This window comes from Gorilla gorilla, chromosome 13, assembly GCF_029281585.2.
Source record: "Gorilla gorilla gorilla isolate KB3781 chromosome 13, NHGRI_mGorGor1-v2.1_pri, whole genome shotgun sequence".
Lineage (NCBI taxonomy): Eukaryota > Metazoa > Chordata > Mammalia > Primates > Hominidae > Gorilla > Gorilla gorilla.
In genome coordinates, this window is record NC_073237.2 from 23,875,830 (window position 1) to 23,888,393 (window position 12,564).

Sequence of the window (12,564 nt, forward strand, 5' to 3'; positions counted from 1 at the left end):
ATGCCTCTTTTTCAGAAGTTCTTTTTGAGGTTATTCTTGAAATGCATATTGGTTTTCTTTTTTTTATTTGTAATATGTGAATGTTTTCAACCTTTGGGTTCATGTCAGCAACTTAAAAAGCATTGTCATAAAACAACTAGATCATGTAGAGTACGTGCTTTAAAAAAAAACTTAGGCCAGGCACTGTGGCTCACGCCTGTAATCACAGCGCTTTGGGAGGCCAAGGCAGGTGGATCACCTGAGGTCAGAAGGTTGAGACCAGCCTGGCCAATGTGGCAAACCCCATCTCCACTGAAAATACAAAAATTAGCCGGGTGTGGCTGTGTGTGCCTGTAGTCCCAGCTGCTCAGGAGGGTGAGACAGGAGAATTGCTTAACCCAGGAGGTAGAGGTTGCAGTGAGCCGAGATCGTGCCACTGTACTCCAGCCTGGATGACAGAGCAAGACTCCACCTCAAAAAATTAATAATAATAATAACAATTAATAAATAAAAAATGTAATTGTCAATCCAGGTGTCAGTATAATTGATTTGGACATAAAATGGCTAATCTAAGCAGTAATTTGATTCCTAAAAATTGAGTTGTTTGGCCTGCATGGTAGTCCATTTATTTATTTGGCATAAAAAGTCTACTTTGCGTCACTTTAAAAAATATTGTGAAGTTGGGAAAACTCACTTGAATCTGCTGGAGCTTTCTATAGAATACATACTATACATTTACATGGATATTATTTTTAATCTTCCTCAAGTTCAAAGTTACAAAATAATCATACAGATTTATGAGACACTCTTTTTGAATATTTTGATATGCAGTCTTAATACAACTTTCTCTTACTTAAAGACGAATGCAGTTTTGGTGCAGTGAGTAACAGGAACAGATCTGATCCATAGTTTCAAATCTGGCCACCAGTAAGTTTCAGGTCTGAAGTAATTTCCCATCAGTTAAAATGGTTTTGTACAATATTTTGTATGATGTACATTTTAAAGTGTCTGGTATGATAACGTGATGATGTGTGTTAGCTTTGGGCTCTAATGAGACAAACAGCGACCTTCAAATCTTTTGACGGACATCTTTAACAATCCTAGAGGCTTTCATTTCCTCCATTCCACAAGGGGCTCCTGCCTGTGAGGGCTCCAGCCCTCCAGCTCCTGGCTCTTCAGAAGACCTCCAGCTCACTGGTCTGTCCCCACCCCCATTCTCTACAGGTCAGAGAGGAGAGCATTGGCAGGTTATTACAAGAAAGCCAGAATGGCATATATGCTAGTGGCTTTATAACTTAGTTCGAAGAATGTTAACCGTTTTGTTTTGTTTTGTTTTGAGACAGAGTCTCTCTCTGTCGCCCAGGCTGGAATGCAGTGGTATGATCTCAGCTCACTGCAACCTGCGCCTCCTGGATTCAAGCGATTCTCCTGCCTCAGCCTCCCGAGTAACTGGGATTACAGCCGAGTGCCACACCCGGCTAATTTTTGTATTTTTAGTAGAGACTGGGTTTCACTATTGGCCAGGCTGGTCAACTGTTTTTTTGTTACAGAACCTTCTGTTAGTCTTAAGTGCATACTTTATTGTAGACTTCACGTATGCTTAGGGCAGTAACCAGAGGAACGTATCACTTGGAGCCACCTGTATTGAGTGACCCTCCCATGAACTGAGTTTGAGGAGGGGAATGGGAGGAACTGAGGTGGGTGCAGGTCCTCTGACACCCTTATCCATGTCACTTCAGCACCGTCAAGGACTGCACTGGTGTGACAGAAGCCCTGGGCTTTCATTTGGAAAAAAAATTGAGGAGAGAAGCGGGTTTTAAAAATTAACTCCCCTCCTACATTCAGAAGGGAGCATTGTGGAGTCATTTGCTTTTTAACCTTATTTTATTTACTTTGCAGCTTACAGTAGACAGGTCTATCCAACAGTAAGACCATAAGCATTCTGAAATCCTATCCCAACTCTTGTAGATTGTTTTGTAAATGTGGGGGTGTGTATGGGGGTGGGGGGTGGGAAATTACAATTTCTATTTTAATTTTTCAAATAAAATTGATTTTTCAGTTTATAAAATGGAATTTACCAGTCTCATGAAATGAAAAGATTTATAATTGTAATAATTTAGATTAAGGTGTAGACATAAGAACATAAATCTTAGTCTTTATTACTTATTTTCTATTACTGAGGTGTGCCTAGTAAGGTTTTCCTGGTGGGAAGTTTATAATAAAAATAGTATTTGGGAATGAAAGTAAAGTGAAAGCAGTTTTAAGTCTCTTCAGGCATATGTCCATTAATGGGGCAGGCAGTATTGTTAATATACACCATCGCCATTTTTCCATAAGTTGTCCCTGTAATCAGCAACTCGTCTAAAGCATATTACTTAAAAAAAAGTTTATGATCAGACAGTTCCTCAGGCACAGTAAGAATATTCTATCAAATAACTATAACATGCCAAAGATTTATTATAAAAACAAATATATTTAAAAGGCACTATAATGATTTAAAATATTGAACTATGCTGCAAGTCAATATATGTGTATAAATGTATAGTGGACTATGTTCAAATAGACCAATATATTCTCTAAAATATACATATAACATGTAATTCAGCTGTCTGCAAAAATCCACAAGTTGTTTTGCTAATATAATGATGACACATGTAACTGTAATATTATTTTACTTAAGAATTTAAATAGGACTTTTGTGTGATTATCTTAGAGTCTTTAAAAGTAACCACAAATAAAAAGCATAAAATAAGATGGTTTAAACGCATACAAGTGTACAAATAATCATAATAAATACGAGTAAACTCTGTTCATTTAAAAACCAGACATTAGATTTTATCATATTGGATTTTTAAAGAAGCTATAGCTTGTTTACAAAAGATAAAATATAAGCACTTGGTGAAGTTGAAACTAAAAGAATAGAAAATATTTACCGGGTAAATACAAATCAAAAGAAAGCAGATATAGCTGTATTAGACAAAGATGAAAAGCATTGTTAGGGATAAACTTGAACTCTATCTAATGCTGAGATAAAACTCACTAGAAAGATCTTACTACACTTGTGTGTATCATCAGATTGTTTAAAATATATAAAGAAGTGGCAGGGCGCCTTGGCTCACGCCTGTAATCCCAGCACTTTGGGAGGCCGAGGCGGGCAGATCATGAGGTCAGAAGATCGAGACCATCCTGGCTAACACAGGTGAAACCCCGTCTCTATTAAAAATACAAAAAATATTAGCCAGGCATGGTGGTGGGTGCCTGTAGTCCCAGCTACTCGGGAGGCTGAGGCAGGAGAATGGCGTGAACCTGGAAGGCGGAGCTTACAGTGAGCCAAGATCACACCACTGCACTCCAGCCTGGGCGACAGACCAAGACTCTGTCTCAAAAAAAAAAAAAAAAGTATGTGTGTGTGTATATATATATATATATACGTATGTGTGTGTATATATGTATGTGTGTATATATGTGTGTATATATATGTGTGTGTGTATATATGTGTGTGTGTGTATATATATGTGTGTGTGTGTATATATATATAGAGAAGTAACAAATATGCAAAGGCAAATTGACACCCAAAACTGGAATAATTAACATAACATTTTTGGGAATGAGTAAGTGAAGCAGGTAAGAATATTTTAATATTATAATTAACAAACTTGACATAGCAGCCATATATCATTTAGTAAGGAAAAATTATTTCTTTATAGAATGTATTATACATTATTGTTGAATAAGTATAAAAAATTTTGTAAATGGATGGAATCTTAACAAATTTTACGGAATTGTCATGATGGAAACTATATTCTTAACTGTAATCAATAATGAATATATAATTTTTAAAAGCTCATGTGTGTGTCAGTTAAAGACACAAGAGGAAATAAAATAGATGTAAGTGATAAAAAGTTTGGAAAAGAAACAAACCTGGCAGATATTGTAGATAATATGATTGCCTACATAGAAAATCCAAAATAATATAAAGAAATATCAGGAAAAATGAGAGTTCAGTAAGTTTGCTGAATTTATGGTCAGTCAGTATTGAGGAATTACTTGAATTTCTATAAAATCATAAAATAATTACCATTACACACCTAGAAAAATTTTATTTGCAATATTAACAAAAATGTAAAGTTCTGTGGAATAACTGCAGTACTTTTATGGAAAAAATTACAAAACTTATTCAAGAGAATTCAGGACAGCCAAATAAATGGATTGACTCACCACTGTCGTGGGTAGTATGACTCAGTATCTTAAAGCAGTAGTTCTCAATCGGGGGTGATTTCGACTCTTGGGACATTTGGCATTGTCTAAAGACATTTTTGTCATCACACAGAGAAGAAGGTTGTTTATATTAGTGTCTATTAATTAGAAATCAGGGTGCTGCTAAGCATCCTACAGTGCACAGGACAGCCCCCCCATAACAAAAAAAAATTAGCCCAAAATATCAGTAATGCTGCTTTTGAGATACCATCTTTTAAAGTTGACATTCTCCTCAAATTAGTCTGTAATTTTAACAAAATTCCAAAAAATGCCAAGTGTTTTTACTTGTGTGGATTGCAGCAACCTGGTTTTAAAATTCATATGGAAATTAAGGATGAAAGGATAAGCAAGATAATTTTTAAGATGAAAAATAAAGTGAAGAAACTAGTTATGTTAGCTGTCAAGACATACTGTATTGCTGTAGTAATTAATGCAGGTTGAATTGGCCAGAAGATACGCAATTAAACAGAAACTGAGAATCTAGAAATTTTTTAAGTGTGTTAGATGTGGATCATAATGATTTTATTATTGCTGACCTACTCCCCCAAAATAATCATTAACAGTTGGGCTGGGCGCGGTGGCTCACACCTGTTATCCCAGCACTTTGGGAGGCCAAGGCGGGCGGATCATGAAGTCAGGAGTTCGAGACCAGCCTGATCAACATGGTGAAACCCCGTCTATACTAAAAATACAAAAATTAGCTGAGCGTAGTGGCGCACAACTGTAATCCCAGCTACTCTGGGGGCTGAGACAAGAGAATCACTTGAATCCAGGGGGGTGGAGGTTGCAGTGAGCAGAGATCACACCATTGCACTCCAGCCTGGGTGACAAGAGTGAGACTCTGTCTCAAAGAAAAAAAAAAAAAGTTAAAAAGTTGACTCAACATTTCTCCCTTTTAGCTTTCTTTGCAACCTCCCAAACTTATGGCTCTACTTTGCCTTAAATAAAGTTCCCTGGCAAATAATAAGTAGTAGCTTTTAGAAGTTTTCACACTTCCTAGGAAAGTACAATTTCCAGAACCGTAGGAATTTCTAATAAATAAAAATTTTAATAAAATATAAAATAAAAGCAAAAAGTCTTTGAAAGTTCTCTTACTGAATTTTTAATACTGCTGCAAGAGATTATGGTACCTATGAAAGCACTATTTCCAAGTGTAGACTATAGTATAAGCTTTAGAAAATAACAGGGAGAAAAGAAAAATGAGATGTCCCTATTAATTAGGAAGTTTTGAGGAAGTCTGATAACTATGACAAATCCTGAGTCTTCTATTTTGATCTCCAAAGGTTGGGAATCTGCCTGTAACAATAAGAAACTGGTGAAAAACACTGGCTATCTTTATGCTCAGAATGAAAACACCAGACTTTCCAAAACAACTGAAAAAACAAGACTTTATTATAGCACCTGCCCTAATTAAACTGAAATGTGGATTTCATTTACACATTCTCAATATTTTGCACAGTCAGTATTGAAGATGGAATGAAACTTGGAGCTCCTGTGAAATAGATCTTTTAAAATACAAGCATCCTCCATAAATAATTAAATTGCATTTTCTCTACTAGACTATCTTGCTAAAATGATGATCACAGAAGTTGAAATGGTAATTTTTAATGGCTACCGCATTAATAAAAATTTTCCTAGACCTACCTCATTCAGCAGGAGACATATTTCTAGCTTGTCTACCATCAGTCCACTGTAAAGCTGAATGGTGATGCCTTTAGACAATCCATATTCTGTTCTTTGCATAGAAATGAGTAACAGAATCTTAACTAGGCAAAGCAACAGGGTTTTAGTCTGAATTTTAGAAATAAGCTTTCTTTACCATTAAGTGTATTTTTTCAGGGAATAATCTTAAATAATATAGCCATTTTATTTTAGTTTTATATTTTCCAATTTGAAAGTTTGATACCTAAAGTCTTTTATAAAAGAAGTTGATTAATGGGTACAAAAGTCGAGTTAAGTAAAAGAAATTCTAGTATTTGATAGAACTAGAGAAATTATAATTAACAGTAATTTATTGGATATTTCAAAATAGCCAGAAGAGAATTGTAATGTTCCCACCACAGAGGATAACTGCTCAAAGTGATGGATATCCCAGTTACCCTGATTTGATCATTATGCATTGTATTCTAGTATCAAAATAGCACATGTGCCCCCAGTATATGTACAACTCTGACATGCCAATTTAATTTTTTTTAATTCAGAAAGCCTTATTCTGAAAATACAAAAGTGTTGCAATGATGAAATATCAATTATTGTGATCTTTTCCCACAAATGCATACAAAAGAAGGCTTGAGAACTGGGCAATTTAAAAAATACAGTATTTACTAGATACTGTGGAGTTTCTAACCATAATAGGACTAAGAGTGTTTTGTCTGTAAATCAGAATATACATGCAGTTGAGACATATATGTAATAAAATATAACCAAAGGTATATAAATATAAGCATTTTATTATATATTCATATATGCAATATTTATTATTGGCCAAATATTTATTACATATACAGTTACATACACATATATAATAAAATACTTTTGCAGCAGAGTAGACAAATGCCTTTATTTTGGCCAGAGACAAAATTAGTGGCATAGCTAAGACCAGGACCCCAGGCTCCCCTAGGGGATCCTCCAGGTCTCTTTGTATTGGACCCAGACGTGTGCATTTATTTTCCCAGTCACATAATTAATACTCATGGTATTCAATAGGCTGTGTGCTTTCAGAAGGCAGAGACTAAAATATATTTTTTACTCTGTGTCCTCAATTCCCAGGACAATGTCTGTTCGACACAAGGTGAGCGCTGAGTGTTTGGGGTTTTTTGTTTGTTTTTTGTATTTTTTGAGACAGGGTCTCACTTTGCCACCCAGGCTGGAGTGCAGTGGTGCACACATGGCTCACTACAGCCTCTACCTCCCAGGCTCAAGGGATCCCCCCACCTCAGCCTCCCATGTAGCTGGGACTACAGGTGTTCACCATCACACCCAGCTAAATTTTGTTATTTTTTGTAGAGACGGGGCCTCTCTATGTTGCCCAGGCTGGTTTCGAACTCCAGAGCTCAAGCAATCTGCCCACCCCAGTCTCCTAAAGTGTTGGGATTACAGGCATGAGCCACTGTGCCCGGCCTGTGTTTGTTGCCTGAACTACTGGGAGCAGTGTTTCACAGACCACTTTCACACTCATTAGTCTATGTATTACTTATAAGGGTGTAGTATGTATTTGGTTTTGAATCTGTGGGATTCATTTTGCATTTACAAAGTTAACAAGGAAAGAAATACCTAGTAATCATAAAAGGACTTTAAAAAATAATGATAAATTAATATTCTGCAAAATGAATATCTAAATCCAGTGTTACTATTTTTATTTGTAATGAATAATCACTTAGATATTATTCTAAGACAATTTTAGAAGGGAAGTTACCTTCTTGATTTTTCCCCTTTCTTCTCTGTAATCGTTTAGATCAGGAATTGGCAAACGGGTCAGGAAGTGATAACCTCTTGCTTTGGGTGAAATCCAGACCACTAGTCTATTTTTGCATGGCAGTGAGCTAAGAATGTTTTCTTTACATTTTTAAAAGGTTGAAAAATAAAAAGAATATTTCATGTCATATAAAACTTGTATGAAATTCAGATTTCATATCCATAAATTTTTATTGCAACCCAGCCATGCCTGTGTCTGTGGCTGCTTTCACACTTTGGTGGCAGAGTTGAGTAGTTGCTGTGAGAAGCTGCATGGCCTGCTGAGCTAAGATAGCTTACTGTATGGTCCTTTACACAAAATGTTTGCCCATCCCTGATTTAGACTCATGGTAGTCTCTGTGCTCTCAAAATATTGAAAATGTTAAGTATTCTGTTAAGCTCTATGATGTTGGTTTCAAATTGAGATAAGAGATCAGAGTTAATTTTGCCCGTATGTTAATCAGAATAATTTTAATGGTTTCGGTTGTTGTTCTTTAGGACTAGTGACACAATAGTCCTTTCCCAAAAGGAGCACCTGCCAGTCACTCAGATTGTGATGACAGACGCAGGCCGACCACATTCCGAAGCAGCTTATACACTGGGGCCACTGCTCTGCCGCGGAGATAGTAAGTAGTGTCAAGAAAAAGCTTTATTTTCATAATAACTTTTTTTGGTTATAAAGGAGTAGACAAATGCCCTTGTTCTTGCCAGAAAGAGAATAGTGGCAGTACTAGGACTGGGGCGAATATCAGGAAAACACACATACCATAAAGGCACAGTCAGTACTGAAGATCTGTGTTTCCTTACTGAAGCATTAGTTTATAGAAAATGAATCATCTTTGTTTTAACTTATTACTTGCTTGGCTAGATTTATTATCAATTGATTGTATTTTTTCCAGAACAATCATGAGATGAACTATTTTCTGAATGCTAAGGGATATTTATTCATTGCCCTTATACTCTTCAGACAACTATAGTGGTAGGAAATTATTGGACACTCTCTATTTTCTGACCTGTGTACATACTGTTTTACATTACATGGCACCGAATGTGTATTAATCTCTTTCCTGCAGCATTTTCATTCATGGGTGGCTTTCATGGTCAAGTCCTCACTCCCCCACCTCAGTGGCACTATAAGTCCAGGGTTCTTTGAGGATCTACCTACCGCGTAGCACGGAAACCACAACTAAGCTAGTAAAAATCTTCTTTCCCTGAGAAAAATTGTAATAGTGTTTCTTACCCACTGGCATCATACATTGCCATGGAGAAGTCTGAGACTAAATGTATTTTTATTTCCCGTTCTACCTCAATGTGTGGAGGCTACTTCTGAGAGAGGTGGTTCAACAAGGAGCCTGAGCCTCTCTGTACATTCTCGCCGAGTGTGCCAGATGGCGTGGCGTCTCCATCCCCTAATACCAAGCAGTTTCTGTAGCCAGTGGTGTAGGCAGCTAAGTAGTTCAAAGAGAACACAACATCACTATCAATGTGTACTCACTCCCCAGAGGGCGGGGGACCGGCTTGTCTCCTGCTTGATGAGGGAGTCCCGGACCCTTGTCTGGGGGCTCCTCATCTGAGATGCAAACCTACCCACTGTGTGTGTGGCATCCACCTGGGCCAATGGATTCTGTTGCCCTGTGAAATTTGGAGATAAGAGGAACCAATGCAAATATTCTGACACTCATGCTGCATGCTGTGCTGTGAGCAATAAAGTTCTTTAACTCTGACCCGGAAATTTTGTGTTTTCTATCAGCATCCATTAATCTGTGGCAAGCTAAATTGTTAGCTTGCAAGTAGGGTGAAATCTCAGACTCTTCACAGCTCTTGACAGATATGTTATCCTTCAATTTCAAAAACTTATCCAGAATATGCCTTAGCGTTAATTATTCTGTTAATTTTTTCTAAAATGAAATATGCTTATTTTGACGGAAATATTCTGTTCTCTTTTAAGAAAAAATGGTTTTTATTATGCTTTGAATACTTTGTTTCATTTGTTGGATTCTCTGCATCTGGGACTGTTGACTTTTTTCCTTTGCCCCCCCATGCATTTTTTCTGTTTCTTCCAATGGCTTTAATCTCTTTGTCCTCCTATGCATTCAATATGATTATTCTAAGCTTTTCCCAATGTCAGTAATTTGTTATCAGCTGTGTTCTCCATTTCCAGATATTTCCGATTTCTCTGTTACCTCTGTGATTTTGTTTGGGTCTTTGAATTTTTCCTTAAAAATCATCTTTTTTGTTTAAATTATCTCATATTTTAGCTCTTATTTTACTGAATTGGTTTTTATATTATTCCCATAGTGTGAAACTCTTATGAAATTTTTATTTCCTTGTGTTCTCTCTTAATTTCCTTCCTCCATCCCATTCAGATGGCTCCTTCCTTCCTTCCTTCCTCCCTCCCTCCCTCTTTCTCTCCCTCCCTTCCTCCCTCCCATTCAGTCTGGCTTTTATACTCCTTCCTTCCTTCCTTCTTTCCTTCCCCACTCCCTCCCTCCCTCTCTTCTTTCTTTCTCTCTCTTTATTTTCTTTCTTTCTTTTTCTTTCTTTCTTTCCTGTCTTCTTTTTTTCTTTTTCTTTCTCAGTATGTTTGCAGTGTTTCTGTGCTTTTTGAAACAGTGTTTATACTTGTAGTGTAAGTCTACACTACAAGTCTGTCTGGCAGGTCTGTGCAGACATTTAATTCATTTATATGGAAGGAGTTGAATTCTTCTCGACATTTATCTCTTCACTATCAGACACATACTTCTTGTCCCTTCTGAACTGCAATAGCAGGACTAGAGTTGGTCATCCTATCAATATTTTTTCCCATAATCTAAGAGCTCAAGGGAGGGATCTGTTGAATTGTATCTGATTTACTGGCCATTCTCTGTGCCGTTTTATCTTCAAGAATTATTAAATGTCCTGTGCCAGGCATCACACTGAAGCATGGAGGGTATATCTGCAGGCTTCAGATGCCTCCCACAATTCAGTAATAACCCCTGGAAATTTGTAGCTTTTTCCCCCGCCTATTGATACTCTGACATCAAACACTGGTTTCTAGGTACTCTGTACTTCTCAAAAACATTTTCTAGATTATTTTCTCTCTGGAAATTTACCTCAGCCCTTCATTTCTCTCCAAATGTGGCTGTATTTGTGAGACTCTTCAGGATATGTCATTCACCTTCAGTTTATATCCTACTTTCAGCAAGACTTCTGAAAGTATGGAGAAGAGAAAGTGTGATATTTGAAATATTCCCTTCTCTTTTTGGGAGACTGAGATGGAGGATGGCTTGAGCCTAGGAGTTCAACACAAGCCCGGACAAGATGGTAAGACCCCGTCTCTTACAAAAAAACTAAAAATTAGCTGGGCATGGTGGCCTGTAGTCCCAGCAACTAGGAAGGCTTAGGTGAGATGATCTCTTGAGCCCAGGAATGTGAGGTGGCAGTGAACTATGATCATGCCACTGCACTCCAGCCTGGGTGACAAAGTGAGACCTCATCTCTAAAATAAATAAATAAATTGATTAATGAAGAAAGAAAGAAAATAAACTATTCTCTTATGTAAAACTTGTAGCTTCCTCTTCCTTTCTCTTTTCCTTTCCTTATCTTCATCTCTGTTTTCTTTAACATAACACTTATTGTTTCTTTTCCCTTCTTTTGGGGCAGCTGGGACTAGGGGATCTGCAGGTATAGGGTCAAGGAATGACCACTGGGTCAGAAGCTTGGTTCCACACTGGGGAGTGAGCAAATATGTAAATACAGTGAGGAGAGTAGGAGTGACCTTCTCACTGAGGAAAGAGTTATACATGTGGGAAGGAGGAAGACTGTAATGAACCCCGTGGTGCTGGGTTAAAAACGGAGGTATCCACATGAACTCATGGATTTTAATATACATAATAGATAACTATAGAATACACATAGAAGAGAGAGACTGTATGTGTGTGTGAGAGAGAGAGAGAGAGAGAGATACAAATACACATTTCCTAGCTGACTACTGAGAGGGCTAGAAGCAATGACACCCTAGTAAATAGCCTGCAGATCTGGGCTTCTAAACACCATTTTCTATCATTCTCTGCTAAAAAAGAAACCACTACTCATTGAAGAAATGGCTGATTCCAGAAATGTGGCAGAGAAAATTTAAGATGAGCCCGGATCATTTTGTTATGACAAAGGGGAAAAAAAAGCTGAAAAAGGCATGGGTGTCAGCTTAAAGGAGCTGCCACATTTGAGACAACTTAAGCATCAAAATAAGTTATAGAGTATAAACCATTGAATAGAATACAAATTCAAGAGCGATGTGAATAAACAAATGGATAAATACACAAATAAATTAGTAAAAGATCAAGAGAAAAGCTATTTCTTGGTTTGTTTTTGAGATGGAGTGTTGCTCTGTTGCACAGGCTGGAGTGCAGTGGCACGATCTCAGCTCACTGCAAGCTCCGCCTCCCAGGTTCATGCCATTCTCCTGCCTCAGCCTCCCAAGTAGCTGGGACTACAGGCACCCACCACCATGCCTGGCTAATTTTTTGAATTTTTAGTAGAGACGGGGTTTCACCATGTTAGCCAGGATGGTCTGGATCTCCTGACCTGGTGATCCGTCCGCCTTGGCCTCCCAAAGTGCTGGGGTTACAGGCGTGAGCCACTGCACCTAGCTGAGAAAAGCTATTTCTAACGGAGGCATGTCAACCAATTAATGTGGAAGGAATGACAGAGCTTAGAAAATCACCATTGGCAGTCATCAGAATAAAAATTCAATCAGGAGCCATCAATATATTGTAAAACCATTGGATGAAAAAATTTTAAACTGGGTAAAGTTGTGTTTCTGTAACCTTAAAAGTGTCAAAAATACATGAATTACAAAGAGAAAAATAATAACTTCATGTTGGAGAAACTGGACAA

The 12,564-nt window shown here is 37.4% G+C and overlaps 1 protein-coding gene across 3 annotated transcripts in view; it reads left to right on the forward strand.

The window, feature by feature from the left end:
- LOC101143875 (contactin-associated protein-like 3) overlaps positions 1-12,564 on the forward strand; it is a 229,002-nt gene that overhangs the window by 183,267 nt on the left and 33,171 nt on the right. For all 3 annotated transcript variants that reach the window (XM_063696227.1, XM_063696228.1, XM_063696229.1), the window contains one exon: positions 8,188-8,315. In XM_063696227.1, the coding sequence (XP_063552297.1) occupies positions 8,188-8,315 (128 nt within the window). The remainder of the gene's footprint in view (positions 1-8,187; positions 8,316-12,564) is intronic.